This window comes from Benincasa hispida, chromosome 9 (assembly GCF_009727055.1).
Source record: "Benincasa hispida cultivar B227 chromosome 9, ASM972705v1, whole genome shotgun sequence".
Lineage (NCBI taxonomy): Eukaryota > Viridiplantae > Streptophyta > Magnoliopsida > Cucurbitales > Cucurbitaceae > Benincasa > Benincasa hispida.
This window is the reverse complement of record NC_052357.1, coordinates 71,177,797-71,198,429: the sequence shown is the minus strand read 5'-3', so window position 1 is coordinate 71,198,429 and position 20,633 is coordinate 71,177,797. Positions and strand designations below refer to the sequence as shown.

The 20,633-nt window shown below is 33.7% G+C and overlaps 1 protein-coding gene across 1 annotated transcript; it reads left to right on the top strand.

Annotated features, from left to right (window-relative positions):
• The first annotated feature begins 15,666 nt into the window (after nt 1-15,666).
• Nucleotides 15,667-17,813, top strand: LOC120084876 (protein terminal ear1 homolog). The gene is made up of 4 exons (XM_039040687.1): nt 15,667-16,124; nt 17,177-17,311; nt 17,412-17,553; nt 17,640-17,813. Exons 1-4 carry the CDS (start codon nt 15,667-15,669, stop codon nt 17,811-17,813), a joined length of 909 nt encoding a protein of 302 aa, XP_038896615.1.
• Nucleotides 17,814-20,633: the final 2,820 nt, after the last annotated feature.

Below are 20,633 nucleotides of genomic sequence, written 5' to 3'. Positions count from 1 at the left end.
TTAAAATGTTTTTACCTTTTGAATGGGTGAGATACTCATTTTGCCCTCAGTTTCAAATGAACATCTTCTAACTTCTCTCTCAGTTTTCATACTAAAGAATGATCTAACTTTAAATTTTGTAAAGTCAATTAAACATAAAGATGCTTTAATATTTTGCTCAATTGACAAACATGGTTGGAAAGAACACGAAAAAAATGTATGAAAACAAGGAGTCATTTAACTAAAACAGAGTTATATTGAAGAAAATATGACCAACATTAAAAGTGCACGATTGTATACTTCAAGTGCACAATCGTTGATATCATGCACGATTGCTAAGTTATAGTTTTGTTTTGGTCATATATCCATTGATACAACTTCGGTTTAGTTAAATGACTACTCAGTTTCATATGATTTTTTTTTTCGTGTTCTTTCCAACCATGCTTGTAATGAAATAAAAACTTAAACAATCTTTGACTTTGATACTCTAAAAGTAAATTATATCTAAGTAAACGTTGTAAGGCCACTTATATTCATTAACCTTTTATATTTTCTCTTTTCATAAGTATTTTTAGAAAGAACATGAAAAACCATATGAAAATGAGTGATCAGTTAGCTAAAACAGAATTATATTGATGGAGTTATGACCAAAATAGAATTGCAAAGTAAGAACTTCAACAATTTGCAAATGAGGCCAGAGATCACACACTTTTTTTGCATGAACAATGATTTTGTTTTGGTCATATCTTCGTTGATACAACTTTGTTTTAGCTAAATGACTACTTGTTTTCATATGTTTTTTCATGTTCTTTCCAACATGCTTGTAAACCAAATAAAAACTTAAATAATATTTGACAATAATACTCTAAAAGTAATTATATCTACGTTAAAACTGTTAGGTAAAATTCTTTATAATCTATATTAAAAAGATTTATCCCTGGAACCAGTCATGCTAAATTGTCAATAATAAATAATAATATGTCGAATTCCATTGCAAGGTTGATGGTAACTGGAAGGTGACTATTGTCTTCCTTAACTAAAACTCTATTTGCCTAATGATAAAACTAACTATCTCAATTACGTATAAGAACTCCCCCTTAAACAAGGCGAATCCCACAACAATAGTAAGAATAACCCCTAATAAACAAATAGATAACAACCCCAAGAAAACTAAATAGATTTGATTTAGAAAGATTTGATCAAAGATCAAGAACAAAGGAAAACTTGTTCCTAACTTTAAGATCTCGAACTCTCCACAATCTAATTGATCAAACAATATTGAAAGTTCTAAAAACATGCATTGTAAACATAAAAATACAAAGAAAGCATAAAGCTTAAGAGAATAAACTCTAAAAGAATTACATTCAAATTCAAATTCTTGTTTCAAAATGGGAAGATTACAACCCTATTTAAATTAATTGAAAAGACACTAAAAAAGGTCACAACCTTTCATCTAATTGACTAGGTTCAACAACAACTTTTTAATTTCATAAATAAACCATCAATAATTGTAAAAACATGGAAATAAATTAATACATCTAGTATTAAATATGTGGATGAATCTTAATTTCTAGATTCATCAGTCTTTTGAATGATTTTGAAACTTCAAATATTGCATCTCTTCAACTCCATTTAGAAGCTCAATGTTATAGAAAGAATCGAAAATAAGAAAAACATAGTTGAAGGTAGTTGAATCGTTGTCGACATCTTTCTGTTATGTGTTGTAACCACCAGAGTTTCATCATTGACCATTGCACCTATGTATATAAAGAAAAACAAAGGTGAGAATAATGTAGGAGAGAAAATAAGAGATAGCAAGGCACTCGTTCTGTAATAATTTTAGAGAAGAAGTAATAAAAGAGACCCTCCCAATTTGCACAATGGACGTAGGCCTTTGGCCGAACCATTTAAACTCTTGTGTCATTTCTTTCTAACTCTACGATCGTTTAGCATTTACTAAAGTATCGTTTACATGATTGTATAGTTCCTATCGCATCGTGTACTTGGTCATTTAGCTTCGCGTCCAATCGTCTATACGATCGTCTAGCTCTTTAACTGTCATCTATACGATCGTTTAGCTCCAGTCAACTGTCGTCTACACGATCGTCTAGCGCTTCGTCCTATCGTTTACATAATTGAATTATCGTTTAGTTCTTGGAGCTTCGTCTACATGATTGAGCTGCCATCCGATAAACGACAGAGGAGTTTCAAGCCTCAAGCATTCAGCCTCCCCTGACTTTTGAATTGTTCTTAACCGTTAATTCTAAGTAATTTATGATTGTGAACGTGAAGATCATAGTCATCTGGGACAACAAGTGGTATCAGAGCCCAATGAACAGTTCAAAACAGATCCAAGATTTGAATTCTTGCATACTTCGAATCAGATTAGTCAATCTTGAAGATCAAGAATGACAATACCAGATATAAAATTGAGAAGTTCGATGGTAATACAGACTTTGAACTATGGAAAGCGAAGATTAAAGCAGTCTTGGGATAATAGAAGGCTCTATTGACCATTACGGACCCTGCAATGTATCCCGAAACACTCACTAAGGCAGAGAAAGAGACAATTGAGGTAAACGCATATGGAACCATTGTCTTGAATGTCACATACAGTGTTTTGAGGCAGATTGTAGACCAACCTACTGCCTATACCCTCTAGAACAAACTGAATGAGATATATCTCAACAAAGACCTATCCAACAAAGCTTTCTTGAGGGAAAGATTCTTCACCTACAAGATGGATGCTGCAAAGTCTCTCACGGATAATATGAATGAGTTCAAGAGACTGTCTTTTGAATTCAGATCAATAAGAGATAATATAGGAGAAGAAAATGAGGTTTTCATATTACTAAATTCTCTACCAGAACCATTCAAAGATGTTAAGACAACCATGAAGTACGGTAGAGAAAGAATAACAACAGAAGCAATCATATCAATAGTAAGAGTCAAATAATTAAAGTTACAAATGAGTAAGAAAGGTCAACAAGGAGGTGAAGTCTTGTTTTCAAAAGGGAAAAACAAGAACAACGAAAAAGGAAAAATAGAATGGTGGTGATAAGTCCAAGATAAAGTGCCATTTTTGTCACAAAATGGGGCACATGAAAAAGGACTGCTATGCCTTGAAGAGGAAGTTGAACTAACAGAACAAGAGTGGAAAACAGACTGAGGCTGCTGTAGGGGAGAATTCCCTTATCTATTCAGATGCATTGGATACTACTGAAGAAGGTGGAGACCAGAATACTATGGAGACTCAGGATTGGGTGTTAGATTTTGGCTGTTCAGTCCACATGACACCATCTAAGGGATGGTTTTGCACCTACAAGAAGTGGGATGGTGGGTGATCTACATGGGAAACAATAACACCTGCAGAGCTGTTGAAATAGGGTCTGTGTCCTTGAAAATGTAAGATGGTTCAATGAAATTGATTAGGAACGTGAGGCATGTTCCTACATTGAAGAGAAATCTCATATCTTTGGGGGATGTTTGATGCTATTGACTGTGAGTATAGAGGTGTGGGAGGCACCTTTGAAATAATTAAAGACTTTAAAGTAGTATTGGTGGTAACCAAGGTAAATGGATTGTATTCATCAAAGATATGCAAATGGTACACTTGGCCTTGATGGCAATTGATGAAAAACCCACAGAAGATGAGTTATGGCATAAAAGGCTTTCTCATATTAGTGTGAGGGGGCTACAAGTACTCTCAAAACAGGGGATTCTTCCAAGGGTGTTGGAGATAGCTTAAAATTTTGTGAATACTGCATATTAGAAAAAGCAACAAGATAAGGTTTCCCCAAAGGACAACACACTTCAAAAGAGATCCTAGAATATGTGCATTCAGACTTATGAGGGTCAGTTCACTCTCCATCTCTAAGTGGAGCAAGGTACTTTCTTTCTTTTGTAGATGATTACTCAAGAAAGAGTTGCGTTTAATTTCTAAAATCCAAAGATGAAGTGTTTAGTAGATTCAAAGAATGGAAGACCTTGATTGAAAAGGAACACCTCTAAACTTATTAAATATTTAAGAACTGATAATGGTTTAGAGTTTTGTGGAGAGGAGTTCAACTTATTTTGTAGGGATCATGACATAGTAAGACATGGAATAGTGAGGTGCACACCTCAATAAAATGGAGTAGCTGAAAGATTGAATAGAATAGTGCTAGAAAGAGTTAGATGTCAGCTGTCCAATGCCTGCCTAAAAAGTATTGGGTTGAAGTTGTTTCCTGCACAATACATTCTTAATAGGTGCCCACATCAATCCATAAAGGTGAAAACTCCTGAAGAGAGGTGGACAGGGCAACCACCTAAGCTTGAACACTTGAAAGTGTTTGGATGTGTAGGCTATGTGCATCAAAGCTAAGAGAAGTTGAAACCTAGGGCTGTAAAATGCATGTTCTTAGGCTTTACACCGGGAATGAAGGGTTATAAGCTGTGGCATCCCGTTGAAAAGAGATGTGGTTTTCAGAGAGAATGAGATGTTTATGATGTCTAAACAACCATCCATTTCAATGACAAAGATAAGTAGCACAAGATTGAAGGTGGAGCCTCAAAATGATCATAGAGCTTTTACTTCCTCTCAAAATCTAGAGTTAGAAGGTCATGAGACTGCTAAAACTAGTGAACATGTGTCAAGTGAACAAGTTGAGACACATGGAGACTTACAGAATCATTCATTAGCAAGAGACAGACCTAGAAGAACTATTGTGCCACCGGCTAGATACCAAGAGTCTGATTTTGCTAATGTAGCATTAAGTGCTGTCATTTCTTTGAGTAACAATGAACCTACTAGCTTTGAAGAAGCAACAAACATCTCAGATGCTAGACAATGGATCGAGGCAATGAATGATGAAATGAAGTCCCTCAACCAAAATGACACTTGGAGACTAGTACCTTTGCCTAAAGGGTACAAACCTATCTCATGTAAGTGGATTTACAAATTTAAAGAAGAGATTCCAGGTGTGCAAAAGTCTAGGTTCAAGGAAAGGTTAGTTGCTAAGGGGTTCACTCAAAAAGAAGGTATTGACTATATACTAAGGTCTTTTCTCCAGTGGTGAAGCATACATTCATTAGGCTACTTCTTTCCTTAGTTGTGCAAAAGGACTTGAAGTTAGACCAATTGGATGTAAAGACAACCTTTCTACATGTGTTGTTGAATAAGACCATTTACATGATGCAACCTCAAGGTTATGTGAAAAGGGGAGAATAAGACTTAATATGTCTGCTGAATAAGTCTATCTATGGCTTCAAACAGTCACCAAGATGTTGGTATGAGAGGTTTGATGAAGTGATCTCCAAGATGGGGTTTAAGAGAAGCTCATATGATTGGTGTGTCTATACAAGCTCATATGACCATAGGTAATATAACCTTAATCCTGAGTAAGTTGGGAACTCCTGCTTTTGAGGGTGCTCTTTTGATTTGCATGATTGCGAGTGGCCAAATCGCTGACTCAAACATACCACTTTGGGAATTCGTCTGATTAGAGAGTTGGGAATTCAGCTACACAAGATGGAATTCACTTCTTCCTCAAAGTAGAACTATTATGTATTGTTTATTAGAGGGATCAGTGGCACTTAAGGAGTTAGATGTAACTATAGGGGCAAAATAGTAAATTGACCCAGCTGTACTTACGAGCATCTGTGAAGGGTTATTGTACTGTTGTCTGATTATATCCGATGGACACAAAAATATATCTGTAGTAAGAATAATGCAACTGTCGTTCTTTAGTGGAGTGCCCAACAGTTAACAGATGGTGAATCTCGTGATTAAAGAGTTTAGTCAACTATTCACGTACCACTGAAGCTTCAAGCTACAGGTTCATAAGGTCCCCTTGGTAGCTCAATGGATTCAAGTTGAGAATCAGTTTTGGGTCAGTTTGAAGTGTTCAAATTGACAAGAGGGAGTTTGATTATATATGATATGATTAAACTGGTTCAATTATATATGATATAGTTGACATGATGTATGAGATACATTAATTTGAGGAAAATGATATAAATATGATTTATATCAAGTAAAGGAAAAAAGAACTATGGTTTAAATGTTACATATGATGTGATATTAAAACTATAGGTTATAAATATAATATGATAAGTTAGTTAATATTTATTTATACTTAAAACGGTTATGAGATAATTGTTGGTAGTTTCTCCTTAACCGTGCATGAAAATGGGAGGTTATATTCAGTTTTCATAACTGAAGGATAAAATGAAAAATGTTTTCATTTTGAAAAGCATCATTGGATCGCTTCATTTGAGTACACTGCCAATCATTTAGCTCACGAGAGACTACATGACAGCTTCAAGTGTTTGTCTAAACGATCGTGTACACGCACCATTAACTAAACGATCGTTTAGCTTTTTACTTAATGATCACGTGGCAATCGAGCTTCACTTACCGATCGTGTAAACGATCACATCTGATTTCCTAAACTATCATGTACCTGCCGAAACTTTACTAAACGATCACGTGGTAAGAGGTGTTGGTCCAAGTCTTCATGAGAGCGAGATGTCTGTGGAAGAAGAGTTCTTCAAAGGTATGTCTCTCATTCCCTTTGTACTTATTTATGAAAGCATGTTGTAATTTTGTTAGAGATGCATAACTAATTTGTATGTTTGTGTATGCTTGTAATTCTGTCACAAGGAATTTAGAACGATCTTGCTTCTGCTCATAGGATCTCCTTGATAAGAGTTCCTTCAGAATGATGCGGCTAACAATCATACGTTGAAGGGAGAAATCTTGGATGGCCGCAAGGCCATGCAACCAAGTTTAAGCTAAGAATATCAACTTAATTAATGAATAAGTAAGTCATGTGGCAGCCTTGCAGTCGTCAATCAAGGGATAAGCTTGCTAGGTGGCAATTAATTAAGCTAACTCTTCATGCAGGCCCAAGTATAAATAGGCTTAACCAAGAAGGGGATTGTTTTGCCAAAATTTTTCTAGCGCCTAAGTAAGGGAGAATTGTTGCCATTTGAAGAATTTCTGATCGATTTTGGAAGAAATTATGATTAAATCCTAAGGTAAGCAAAAGTTAATATGTTTATGAGCATTTCATTGAAGGAAGTTTAGTTAAACGAATGCTGGAATTAAAGTTATGAAATTCGGAAGTTTAATTTTGAGATGATGTTGTGGATGAATAAGCAAGCAGCTGACTCAGTGAAGTTATGCGTTAACGCATACAACATAGCAAATACACAACGAAGGCAATCTAAGTACATCGCATAATGGATGTATGTTGCATAGGCCGATAAGTGTTTCAACGCTTACCTGAGCATCTTGAGAATGGATTCCCAACTGTCATTTAAGTTATAAGGTAAGATGGTTAAGGAATAGTCGATGCATTAAGATTTTTGATGCGTTGAAAATATGATGCGATAACCATTAGTATGCAATAAAGTTAAGCTATCCGTTAAGCTAAAAAATGAGCGAAATATACTAACCACGGGACCTTTCCTTTCCAGGGCAAACGAAAATAAGAGAGGCATACAACCCTTTGGATAAATAGCTTATAACAGTGAGTGACAAGTTTTAATAAATGTTTTCTAACGCAAGTTTATGAATGATTTCCAACATATAGGCATTTAATATGAATTATTATATTGTGATTTTCTCCGAAAATGGATGTTGATTGCATGATCTATGTTTTTAAATGAGGAAATTATTTAAGAGTTTAGCATGCATTTTCCAGTAGTCTATGCCATGTTTTATCGCATGATGAAATTGATCAAGTATACTCCATATTTTACAAGGCATTATGCGTTGATATGAAACCATAAGGTATGATTATTTCTAATATACATATTTTATGTATTTTCTTATGCTTAAATGTCCGTGCCTTGTGCAAACCCTACTTCATTGTTGGTACAGAATGTATTGTACGGTAACCAAATTTCATTGATGTTAAGGATCCTTGACACCAAAGGTATGGTAATTTGGTCAGGACCCAATTTAGCTCTGCGTGCACGTATGACTATATTATCGACATTGATGAGATCGAACAAAATGGCTCTCTCTCAACTAAGGTGATTAGGGATTGCGCAAAAGGGTTCTCCCACATGTTCAGGCAGTGGAGTAGTGGAATTTTTCAGAATGATATTATTGAGTTTTATTACAGGGTTTTACATGATGTATTTTACAATTTCAGTTCCATTTTCAAAACCCTTATTATAATCTTTTAAATATTTTCCTTGATAGGCGTGTTTATGTTATTTATGACTTAAAGTATGTTTTACATAAGATAGTCACTCACTGGGCTTTCCAACTCACTTTTTTTTAATGTTTTCCTCTCTATGCAGCGATTGACATCTCGAGGCCTAGCAATTCTGCCAGTCAATCACTTCTCATACCTCCAGAGAGTGGACGTTTAGTGGCTCATTATGTTCTATTATTTAGTTTTATGTCCATGTCGGGGGAAATAAGGGAGAGTTGTGTTGAACAGATATTGTATATGAGTTTGTCTTCTGAAAACCATTATGTATGTTCATGTTGATATCTCTTATTAGTAGTAATTATATGCATTAAGCTGTTGTCGAAACTATGTGTTAAGTCCTAAAGAATTACATATTACTAATCAAGTTTAACAGGTGCTAAGGATACATGTTTTCAGAAGTATGTTGGGCAATAGTTGTCATAAGAGGGTTGGCAATTGTTGTCTTCACATCTCTTCTCAGATTAAGAGGGTAATTTGGAGAGGGGTGTGATACTTCGCCTCATATGCAAGATCAAGTCTGATTCTCATGGCTCCACTCCATATGCGAGATCAAGTTTGAGTTGTCTGGCATCGCCTCATTTGCAAAATCGCTTCTAGTTTTCTTGGCTTCGCCTCATATGCGAGATCAAGTTCGGTCTGTCTGGGTCTGCCTCATATGCAAGATCAAGTCCGATTCTCATGGCACCGCCCCATATGAGAGATAAAGTTCGAGCTGTCTGACTCCACCTCATACGCAAGATTTACTCTAGGTCGCCCAGCTCCCCCTCATATGCGAGATCAACTTCAATCTGTCTGGCTTTGCCTCACACATGAAATCAACTCAGGTCCGCTTGGCTCTGCCCTATATGCTAGATCAACTCTGGTTCACCAGGCTCCACCGCATCTCCAAAGATCAAGTTGGTCTACCTAATTTCGGCTTATATGCGCGATGAAATCTAGTCTACCCAGCTCCACTCCAAGGCTCGATGGCGTATCTGCCCAATCTTTAAAGTTCGATGGCATATCTGCCCCATTTTCAAGGCTCGATGGTGTATCCGCCCCATCTTCAAGGCTCGATGGCGTATCCACCTTATCATCAAAGCTCAATGGCGTATCCGCCTTGTCTTCAAAGCTCGATGACATATCTACCTCATCTTCAAAACTAGATCATGGTTTAGTTCACCTGGGGTTGACCCCGTAAAGGTCTAAACAATCCTATTATGTCACTGCTTGAAAATGTTGGTGCAACTTCACTCTCTCTCCAAAATGTTGGTGCAATTTTACTTCCTCTCCAAAATGTTGATGTTTCGTCAAACTCAAATACGGAGGATTCACTGATGCTTCATCAAACTCAAATGTGGAGGATTCACTATTGTTTTATCAAACTCAAGTACAGAGGATTTGTCGATGCTTTATCAAGCTCAAGTGCGAAGGATTGTCGATGTTTCACCAAGCTGATGTCTGAAGATTCGTTGATGCTTCACCAAGTTTACGCCCAAAGATCCATCGATGCTTCACCGAGCTTATACCCTTTCTAAAGATGAGGTGATTCGACTAGGTCAGATGATTCGACTCTCGCTAAGGGCAAAATGATACAACCCTCTCTAAGGCCAGATGATCTGGCACTTACTAAGAGCAAGATGATCAACCCTCTCCAAGGGTGAGACAATTTGACAGGGTTAGATGATTCGACCCTCACTAAAGGCAAGATGATTTGGCCTTTCCCAAAAAAGGATGTCCCGACCCTTCTTAAGGGTAAGATGATTATCTAGGAGAAAATGATCCGACCCTCTCTAAGGTTAAGATGATCTGGACCTCTCTAAGGTTAGGATGATCTAGCCTAGATGAACTAGTCTTCCCTAAGATCAACAAAGGTGACAGTCGCATATTGGGATACTGTTGCAAAAAATAAAAATAATGAAAATAAAAACCACCTTTTACAGAGATAGGTAGAAGTTGGCGAGCTATGCAAAAAAATTACTCCTCGAAATACGTTACGAGTAGCTTTGATTTCTATAATAAAAGGGGAAAAAAAAAGAACAATGGGACAAGTTAGTAAAATTATAAAAGTGATAAGGAAAAAGAAGAAAGAAACATGAAAGAAAAGAAAAAGGAAAAGGGAAAAAGGAAAAGAGAGAGAGAGAAAAATGAGGAAATAAAGGTAAGAAAAAAAAGGAAAAAAGAAAGAAAATGGAAAAATGGAAAAAAGAAAGAAAGAAAAGGAGTTGTAAAAAAAGGGAAAAAAACGTGAAATGGNATATGTAAAATTAAAAAAGGGGGCCGTTCTCTTTTTCTTTCCACCGTAACAAACCACCATATCTTCTCTCTCCATCTCAACTATCAATCCCTCTCTTTCAAACTACCGCCTGTCTCTTTCTCCTCACCAGTGACTTTCACACATCAATGGCCAAAGCGATGACACAAATCCTGTAGAGCGTTTCGATGGATCTGGTATTCCAGCAGGAGAGAAAATAATTGCAGATAAAAGACCACGAAGGAGATGATTCGTTAACCACCATGGCAGAAGGGGACGAAGTCGATTCCGACAACACAACAACAACTCATGTTGTCCAACTTTGATGAGACTCCACTCCTTATTTCGACGATTTCCAGCATAGCTACAATAAACGTCGAAGGCAAAAAAAGCATAACATTAGGTGTGCAACTCACACGCATAAAAACCAGAGGTGAACTCCTCCAACCAGTCAATACCCTCTGGAAAACTGCTAGATGACTCCAAAAGTGTGATGAGTACATCGCTTCGCCTGGTATATATAGGAAAGAAAAAAAATTTATACATAGAATCTCGAGATATTCTCTCATTTGGTAGAATTTTATCTGATTTAATTGGGGAAGTATCGATTAAATTCAAATAGGCGTGAAATCTTTGCCCAAATAGCATCTCATCCAACTCAAACCCAAATTTCAATTTTCTTCCAAATCTAAGTTTAAGCAAATTCTATCCAATATCGAAATTGCCGTGGAATTTAAAACTTGTTCTACTCAACTTTGGCTCTCCAAAATTTCTTCCATTGAGTCAAATTCATATTCCATTCAAATCGAAATTAAATTCAAATTTTATTTTATATTTCAATTTAAAATTTGACGAGATTCAAATTCAACATTTTATTCTAAATTCAAGCCAACCAAATTAAATGGTGAGATAGATGTCAATTTTGTTTCAAAATAGAATTTGGTCCAATTTTATCTTAAATTTAAATTGTTCAACTTTGACATTAAATTGTGAATAAAATCTTAAGTTAAAATTTGGTCATATTCTAAATTTTATCCCAAATTCAAATCATCCAAATTTAACCCCTTTAATCCAAATCAAATTGGGAGGTGAAATCTCAAATTAAAATTTGACCATATTTTAATGTTTATCTCAAACTTTAGTTAACTAAATTCATAGTTTAACTCGGACAAAATTCAAGAACAATATATTTGAATTTTGATTCCAAGATTCATCCACCCATATATGCGCATAAATCTCGAGAATGGGCATTTGATGAATGAGAAATTTTTGATCAATCGTAAATTGTCTCGTCATTTACTAAATTAATTATATAATTCTAAATAATTGAACTTGAGACTAATTAGAAGTTGACATGTATCATAAATTGAAGTTGGAGACATAGATTGACAAATTCCGTGACACATGTTTCCTTCATGACCGTTGGATTGAATGAAATTAATTCGATTCAATTTGATATTATTATTTGGACTAAAAGTCCAATGGAGCAAAAAAAAAAAAAAAAAAAAAAAAAAAAAAAAAAAAAAAAAAAAAAAAAAAAAAAAAAAAACTTAATTTGACCCATGTCAAATCAAGCCAAAATTCAACTAATTGAGCCCAATGGTCAAACCCATTGACCAATTAAACTTAAATCCAACTAATTGGACATAAGGGCTAACATATGGACCAACTAAGCCCAAATCCAATTAATTAGGCCTAAGGCCTAGACCTATGGATCAACCAAGCACAAGTTCGAAAAGCTCACCAAATAACTTTATAAATAGAGGAGGTTTCTTCATTTGTGGGGTTGACAATTCTACACTTTAGAGTCTTGAGAGAATTCTCTAAGAAGAATCTATGATTCATGAAGCTGCACATCCCTTGAAGATTCAAAGTTTCTTCCAAGACTTTGACTTTAAGAACATCACATGCTCCACGTTCATAAGTCAAGTGTACGCATTCAACTGAGAGAGAATTAGATGATCAAATACTAAAAATCGAACCACGTCGCATCAAATCAACATCAATATCAATACTAACTCAAGTTCAACTCCACGAAATAAGTTTTTTTGGAAACCTTGTGCAACACTAACTTCCTTTTTTTTTTTTATCATCGAATGTAACCACCATTAAAAAAATTAACATGGTAGATCTACCAACATCAATATATAACTAATACTAAAAAATTACTAACATCAAGATATGAGGATATTAAAATGGTATATCTAACCTGATATAAATATAAAAAAAATATTAAAAAACAAAAAACTAGTAATGAATAAGAAGTAAACTCAAAATTCAATGACGATCATGTTTTTTTTCCTCAAAGTTACAACGATCCCTCATTTTTTTGTTATTTGTTATACAATAACAAAAATTATGAAAAAATAGAATAATATGATAATATGGATCTATAACTTATTTTTTTAAAAATAGAAATTTAGTTGAGTGAAAGTGTACTAAAGAAATATAATAGCATGAGAATAGGAACATAATTTATAATTATTTTTTAAAAAAATAGGAATTTAGTAGAGTAAATGTATAAATCTCATAATTTGATGGACGAATGTGAGAAATAGGAGAATTTAGTAACAAATTTGGAAAGAATAAGAGGGAAAACATATGGGGAGAGAGTAATATGTGAGTTTGAAAGGTAAGAAAAAATTGGAAGAGTTTGTGAGAGAGTAATCTATGACGGAAGAGTTTGTGAGAGAGAGTAATCTTTGAGTTGTGGGAAGGAAAAAAAGGAAGGGAGAAGGATAAATAAATGTAGGTTGAGGGTTGAAATTCAACCCACTGCATTCGATGTGACCAGACTCCATCAATGATGTGGCATGTTTGAACAACGTGGACAGAAAGCAGGTCAAGACTTCAACTCTCGAGATGGCAGAAATATAGGGGAGCAGATGCAGGTGGATGGAGATGGTCGAGACTTCAATTCTCGATCTCTCTTTTAACTCTCCACTACAAACTATCATATTTTTTTTAAATGCTTTCAAATTCACTATATTTTTCTAATTATTTTTCCAAACTACAGTATTAAAAGAAAAGATCCTCATCTAACCATGGAACATCAATAACGTCGATTCACACTAAGAGCGTCGTTGTAAATGATATACGTACACATTTCAATTTTTACAATTTCTACGATATCATTTTAATCGAGAAATTTTCAATAATATTTTTTTAGATTTGAGAAATGCTTTTAGTTGAAAAAAAATCAAAAGATGACGTACACGAGGTATGGATTGGATAAGAAATTGAAAAGACAGTTATTTAGTGTCATTAAAGAACCTTCGATTTTTGAGAAAATTGATCAGAAATCGTAATGATTGCCCGTTTTAAGTGTGAGTTTGCTCGAGACACATATTTTCGAAGCAAACAAACAAAATAAAGATATGATTGAATTTGTGTTTTTGGGTTTCCTTTTCTCGAATTTGGCATCCAAACGACAACTAAACATTCCGAAGTAGCTTTTGCTTTGTTTATGCCCAAAAAAAAAAAATGAAGATAAAAATGGCATTTTTTTGTTTTCCTAGGGTTTCCATTTTCAGCAAACAATAAGCCCTTAAAACATGGAAACAGGCAGCGTTCTATATGCAACCATTGTTATAACATCTTACAAAATGAAAACCATAAATCTCAATCCTTACATGCTTCATCTCTAGTTGCTAATGGAAAATCGTCCACCACCAATTAAGTGCATGTACAGAAGTAGTTTTAAAATGATTTTAATGACATTTGCCATATGTATCGATAACTCAGAAATACGTTTTTTTATCGATTAAAATTAATTTAATATTTAATTTTATGTTTCTAAATATAATTTTTATATCATTAAAATTTATTTGGTGGAATGATTTAAAAGATATTTTGGAGTAGTTTTGAAAATGACTAGTTATTTTAACTATTTAAGAACTAAATTCATGAAGTTGTTTGAAAGAATCAAAACGGTCTGTTATTAATGGAATTTTTCGTCAGTTCTCTTTGATGCTAGCAGCCGTGTTTGACCCTTTTATGCACTTATTTTAATTCCTTTACATTCTAGCTGAAAGAGAGACTTGACCTTTACTTACAGAGGGGTTGCGATATCCTACTCTTTCATGCTTGTAGGTTGACTTCCCTATGCATCCCTACTAAGGTCTCATAAACCTGCACTTCCCTTATGCATCCAGCCGCTTTACTAATGTGAATAGGTTATACAAAAGGGTGAGTTGCTTATGTACTCTTATGCACGTTCCTTCTTCGAACCTTTTGGTATGTATTGCTCCTAACTATAGATTAGATCCATTGGACGAGAAACTCAACATGTTTATCCACCAAGGAATTCCTTGAATTCATGTGGATTCCGTTCGAGGAAATCTACCAAAGCTAGGTAGATAGATTGAATCCTTCCCTGTTGCTAAGGGAGAGCAAGAAAAAAAATTATTGCTTTTAATCAGCCTCTCTTTCTTTGGGTATGCAGGTATTAAGACTTTTCTCACTTTCAACCAGCATACATCATTTGGTTGGGTCTTACCAGTCTCAACAAGAAGAAAATGAAAACGATAACTAACTATGGCTCTTGGCCCAAACAACGCCCTAGGCTAGGAGAAATGAAATGGTTTAGGGTATCCAAAGGGCATTAACTTGTGTGTGCATGGTTCATGTGACATTTTGTTTTTTTGTTTTTTTTTTTTCTGTTAAAAGTACATTATTCAAATACTAAGATGTTTTAAAATTTGGTTTCTACAATATGATGAAACATAGTTAGTCTTTACCACTTGATAAAATCCTTCTTACCTAATAAGTATTTATGAAGTTTTATTAAACTATGAGAAGAAGAAATAATTGACACAACTCAATTAATTAAGACATATATTGTAGTTGATAGTCTTCACTTCGATAAGATATTTAAAAAGTAAAAAGAAGGAGAAATTTAAGTTTGAAGTAAAGTATTGATTATACGTAGCCTAAACTATATCTAATTCTAACTTTTATTTATTATAGAAAAAATAACAAAATTTTATTAGACAATTAGATTGAGTGACGCGGCAATAGTGAGAGCGGGTGCAATGGGAATTAGGGTGTACGTGTGTCTGTCATCAGCCTAAGACAGAGCGAGTGACACAAGAGAAAAAAAGTCGCCGCCAAAGGAATGGAAAGACACACCGCATTAATTAATTGATTCAAATCGTCTCTTCGTTTCCAAAACATAAATACTTTATATTTCTTCCCAAACGCCATTTTTCTTCTCCTCACCGTTCCTCCTCCTCCTTCACATCAATGGGTTTCTCTCTAAACCCCAACGCCGACCCATTTCTGTATACGACGCCGTTCGTATCACCGCCGAAGCTACACTTTATCCCTATCTACAAAACTCCGCCCAAGCTCATTTTGGCCCCACCGCTGCATGCTTACGTGGAGGTGGACCCTTACCTGCACCATTATTCCATGTACTCGGACTCTGAGTTATTCTACGACGTGGTTCCGCAGGTTCCTTCGTCCTGGCCTTGTTCCGATGGTTTTTGCGGCGGCGGCGGCGGCGTTGTCTCCCATTCTCAGGGTGAAGGCTATGTGGCGAAGAATAATAAGGGGGAGCGAAAGTATTATTGTAAGGTTAAAGAATGGGTTCCTCAACTTCATTTTCGTGTTCCTCCTGAATCTGATAATGATACTAATTTTCAACTCTTGCCCTTCCAAACCACCACTCTCATGATTAAAAATATTCCCAATCAATTAAGGTATATCTTCTCTCTTTTTTGTTTAAAAATATAAACTCATTTAATACTATTCTTAAGGTTTTCAACTTACCCTTTGGTTTTACAAATTTTAAGCATATTTTTTTTATCTGTTTGTTACATTCGTTTGCATCATTTTACTTTTAATTTATAGTCAAATTCCAAAAGATTTTAAAAACTACTATTTTTCTCTTTTTTTTTTTTTTTTTTATTTTCAAAACTTGGTATTAGTTTTTGAAAATATTGGTTAAAGAAAAACAAAGTAAAAAAGTTTAAAAGTAGTCCTAAAAACCAATTAAAGAAATCGATCGAGAAAATAGTCAGATGCATGTCGAGTAATACCTATCTTTATGCATCTCAATATTTATGCATCTCAATATTTGATCATAACTGGATAAATTTTGTTTTTTTTTTTCTTTTAGAATATTTTAATATTTTTGTATGTGAGTGGAAGATGGGTGTATCATACCCTATGCGAGATTCAAACTTTTTACAACCGTTAGTATTTTTATTTTGGCTAAACCATATCTGATTTGTTTCTTCAGTCTTTGTATACACTTTCTACCTCCATTTTTTTTTAAAAAAAAATCAAGTTACATTTTGAAATAGAACAGCTTTTAAAACTAGTTTATATGTAAATATTGTATTCATGAATAAAAAATACAAATCATGATAAGAAATATAGAGTAAATATACTTATTTTTCAAAAACAAAAAACAAAATACTTTTTGATCGGCTTCAAGTTTTTTATTTCCAAAAACCGAAATATTATGCTTTTTTTAGTAATAATTTGTGGCTTTTTGGCTTATTTTTTTAATAATCAAGTCTATAAACACATGTTCAATTTAAATGCAAACTAAAAAATAGATTTTAAAATTTTGTTTTCATTTTTGAAATTTGACCCAGAATTTAATTTTTGTAAGAATTTGAGAGAAAATAGGTTTAATGTTTAAAAGTGAACCACACGAAAAGAAATGGTAACAAAACTAAACTTAAATGTTAATCAAAACAGAGTTATATAGTGTTTAATTTGGTTCCTTTTTTTTTTTTGATAGGCGAAATGATCTAATGAATATTCTGGACGAACATTGCAAGTTGAAGAATGCAAGTTTTGAAAAGAATAACGACAATAGATTGGACGGCCGGCGCAGGTCGGAGTACGACTTTGTTTACTTGCCAATGGACTTCCGGTCAGTCTAAATTTCATAATTATTCCTACTTCTTTTGGGTTGTGATAAATACTAATTGTTGGTACTGATGTATAAATAATAGAAAATATTGGCACGATAGGAAAATTTCAAATCTTGGATATGCTTTTGTAAACTTCACAAACCCTACAGCAGCTTCCGAGTTTTATAAAGCTTTTCATCGCCGTCAATGGAATGTTGCAGTCAACAAAAAAGTCTGCGAAATTAAGCGCGCCAAACTTCAGGTCCCCAATTTAAAACGCTGTCGTTTTCACTTTTAAATGTCTCCTTTAATTTGTACTTGCTTTCTATAACTATACTATGTGTGCAGGGCTTGAAGGCTCTCATGGATGCTTTCAGAAACAAAATCTTTTGGTGCCATGCCAATAATTATCTTCCAGTTATGTTGGAGCCCCCGAGCGATGGTTATCGGAGATACCGAGCCACGCCTGTCGGTAAGCGCATCAGTCAACCGCCCCCTAGTCCGATTAAGAAATGTGGTTGAAATCATAAGTAAAATTACTATGTGGATGATAACAATGATAAAATCCGTACGTATATGGGTTTTTTAGGGTTAAGGTTTTGATTACTCAATGTGGGGTAGTAACGTGGTGTGTTGTAGTGAAATAATCGCCTACAAGGCTTGAGGTTTCAAGCTAAGTTTCTGAACGTAGTTTAGGGCTCTTTCTTTCTATATAATGAAAACTTGCTGCCAATAATTCTCTTTTTGCCACTTCTTTTCTTGATAGGTGTTCCGTTTTTATTGATTCTCGATTTCATTGATTATTGTTTTGGAAGGTTTGATTTTTTGCTTTGCGTAGGGTTTTTTAAAATTGAATTGAAATAATACTCTAGTTTTAAATGAGAACTTTGTGAGCTCATTGTGTAAAAAGAGTAGAGTTAGAAAAATAAAGAGATGGGAACAGTATTGTCTACTTTTTCGTTGTATACGATAGAGTCGGGTAGTTTAACAATGTGAAGATAAATCTTATCGTTTACCTCGTTGTACTACATGATGGAGCTTTGGAACTTATACGATAGTAAAACGAGTTATCGTTTCCCTTATTGTTGTATATGATTGATTCAAGCGCTATACGATAGAAGCTATTGTTTACCTTTTTGTTGTACACGATGGATACTCAATGCTAAACGATGAAAGATGTATTCAGTCATTTAGCTAATCGTTGTATACGATGGAACCAAATCACTAAACGATAGATAGAGAGCTTTTCAACTTTGTCTCTTCGTATTCCTTTCTTGAGAAGGGGCAATATGTCTGATTTATACACTGTTTTCTATTTTTAAAGAATTAAAAAATTATATACTAAATGACCAATGAAATGAGGACACATAGTTTGATACATAAAGAAAGAATATTTATTTGTTATCATTCAATTGTAACATATATTTGGAATACTAAAGGAATAATCCTTCATGAATTACTTGTGACATGATATTCTTCTGTTGATGTACTCCTCCATGGTTGCTTATGTGATGTATTTTCTAACCTAGAGTATGTGAAATGCATGCACTCTAATTTAGATTAATTTGTATGATTCACTAGTTAATTTAGATTAATTCATATATAATTAGTATTTTGAAATAATTAGGTAATTATTTTATTTTTCGTGTAAGGTTATAGATATGTAATAATTATCTCGTTAATATTGAACAATTGTTCTTTAGAGTGTGTCCTTGACATCTCAAGAGAGATTAATCAGTATTTATTAATTAATATTTTAGAATTAATTAATTAATTTTTGAAATTATTTGAATGACATCTTTCTCTTGGAAAGAGTTTTCTACGTTTTTTTTTTTCAAAAAAAAAACTTTTTTAATATATTATTTCTATGGTATAATAGAAATTTAAATTTGCTAATTTGTTTTTGACAAACTTTTTAGGGAAAAAAAGATATAGAAAAATGGTAATCATATTGGAAATATTTTTTAAATATAATAAATTATCATTCTCTATTGGTAGATTAATAAGTGTCAATCATTAATATTGGTAGATATTAATTTGTGTTGTGTCTATTAGAGTCTGTTTCATTTTTCTAGATTTGAAATTAGTCTTTTTTTTAAGTAAGAAAGAGTGCTAGAACCACACGTGCAATTGAAAAATGCTTGGAATATTTTCTTATGGCTTTGTTTGGGAAATTGTTATTTTTAAGCTAAAAAAATTTTCACCAAACAAAACTAATATCTTTTTTTAAAAATTACCTTTTTTAATTTTTTCTTACTTTTGAGATTTTAAATGGATGGCTAAATATTATTTTGTTCCTCATTCAATTTTTTTTCTTTTTTCATTTTTCTATTACAACTTTTTAAACTCAATTTCAAAAAAATAAATGGTTGAGATTTCCTGTAAGGATTTGAAAATTTTCTGGTAAAAAATGTTCTTATTTGAAATTTCTCATAAGAATTGAAAAATGCAGGGAAATTCACTCAATTCCAATTTTTACGAAAAAGAACTGTGAGTTTATTATTTATTTATTTATTTATTTTTTCAAATCAAAACTAACCATTGTAAATAAAAAGAACTAAAAACTTGTAAAAATCGTGACTCAAATACCATTTCAGTTAGTTTAGTTTACATAACAAATTTTATCTTGTAAGTCAGGTGGTATGTGTTATAAATACCATTGATCAGAACAAAAAAAAAAAAAGAGAGAATTATCGTATTTTCTAGTCAGATGGTATGTGTTATAAATACAAGTGAGAAAGAAAGTGAATCTTTCTATGGACGTAGGCTTATTAGTCGAACCACGTAACTTTGCGTGTTCCTTCTTCTCTTTATCTTCTTCTTTCAATCTTCATCTGTTTCACTGCAAATCAAGAAAACATAATCTTGTCATCAAATCACAACATTTTTAGTGTATCAAGTTGTATCGAGTCACGAATTTCTCTTATCGAGTACCATCAAGTCAAGAATTTTCCTTCTTCGAGTTGCTTCGAGTAAAGATTAATACTCGTCGGGTAGGATCGAGTAACGATTAACACTCGTCGAGTTCTATCGAAGAAGGAATAGAAATTCATCGAGGATAGAAGTAAAATTCCATCGAGTAACGAGCAGAAACTCATCGAATAACGAATATCTATACATCAAATTTAACAGAGCCTTCTTCAGTCATTTTTTTCACCAACTCCAGATTGATCTTGATTGATTGGGTCTAGACAAGATAGTATAACCCAACCAGACTAAAAAAAAGAACTATTCTTTTATTGTAATTTCTGTAAATATAAGTTTAAAATAACTTACTTGAACTCCGATCGGTGAAATTTGTAAAACCACATGTACAATTGAAAAATATTTGGAATATTTTCT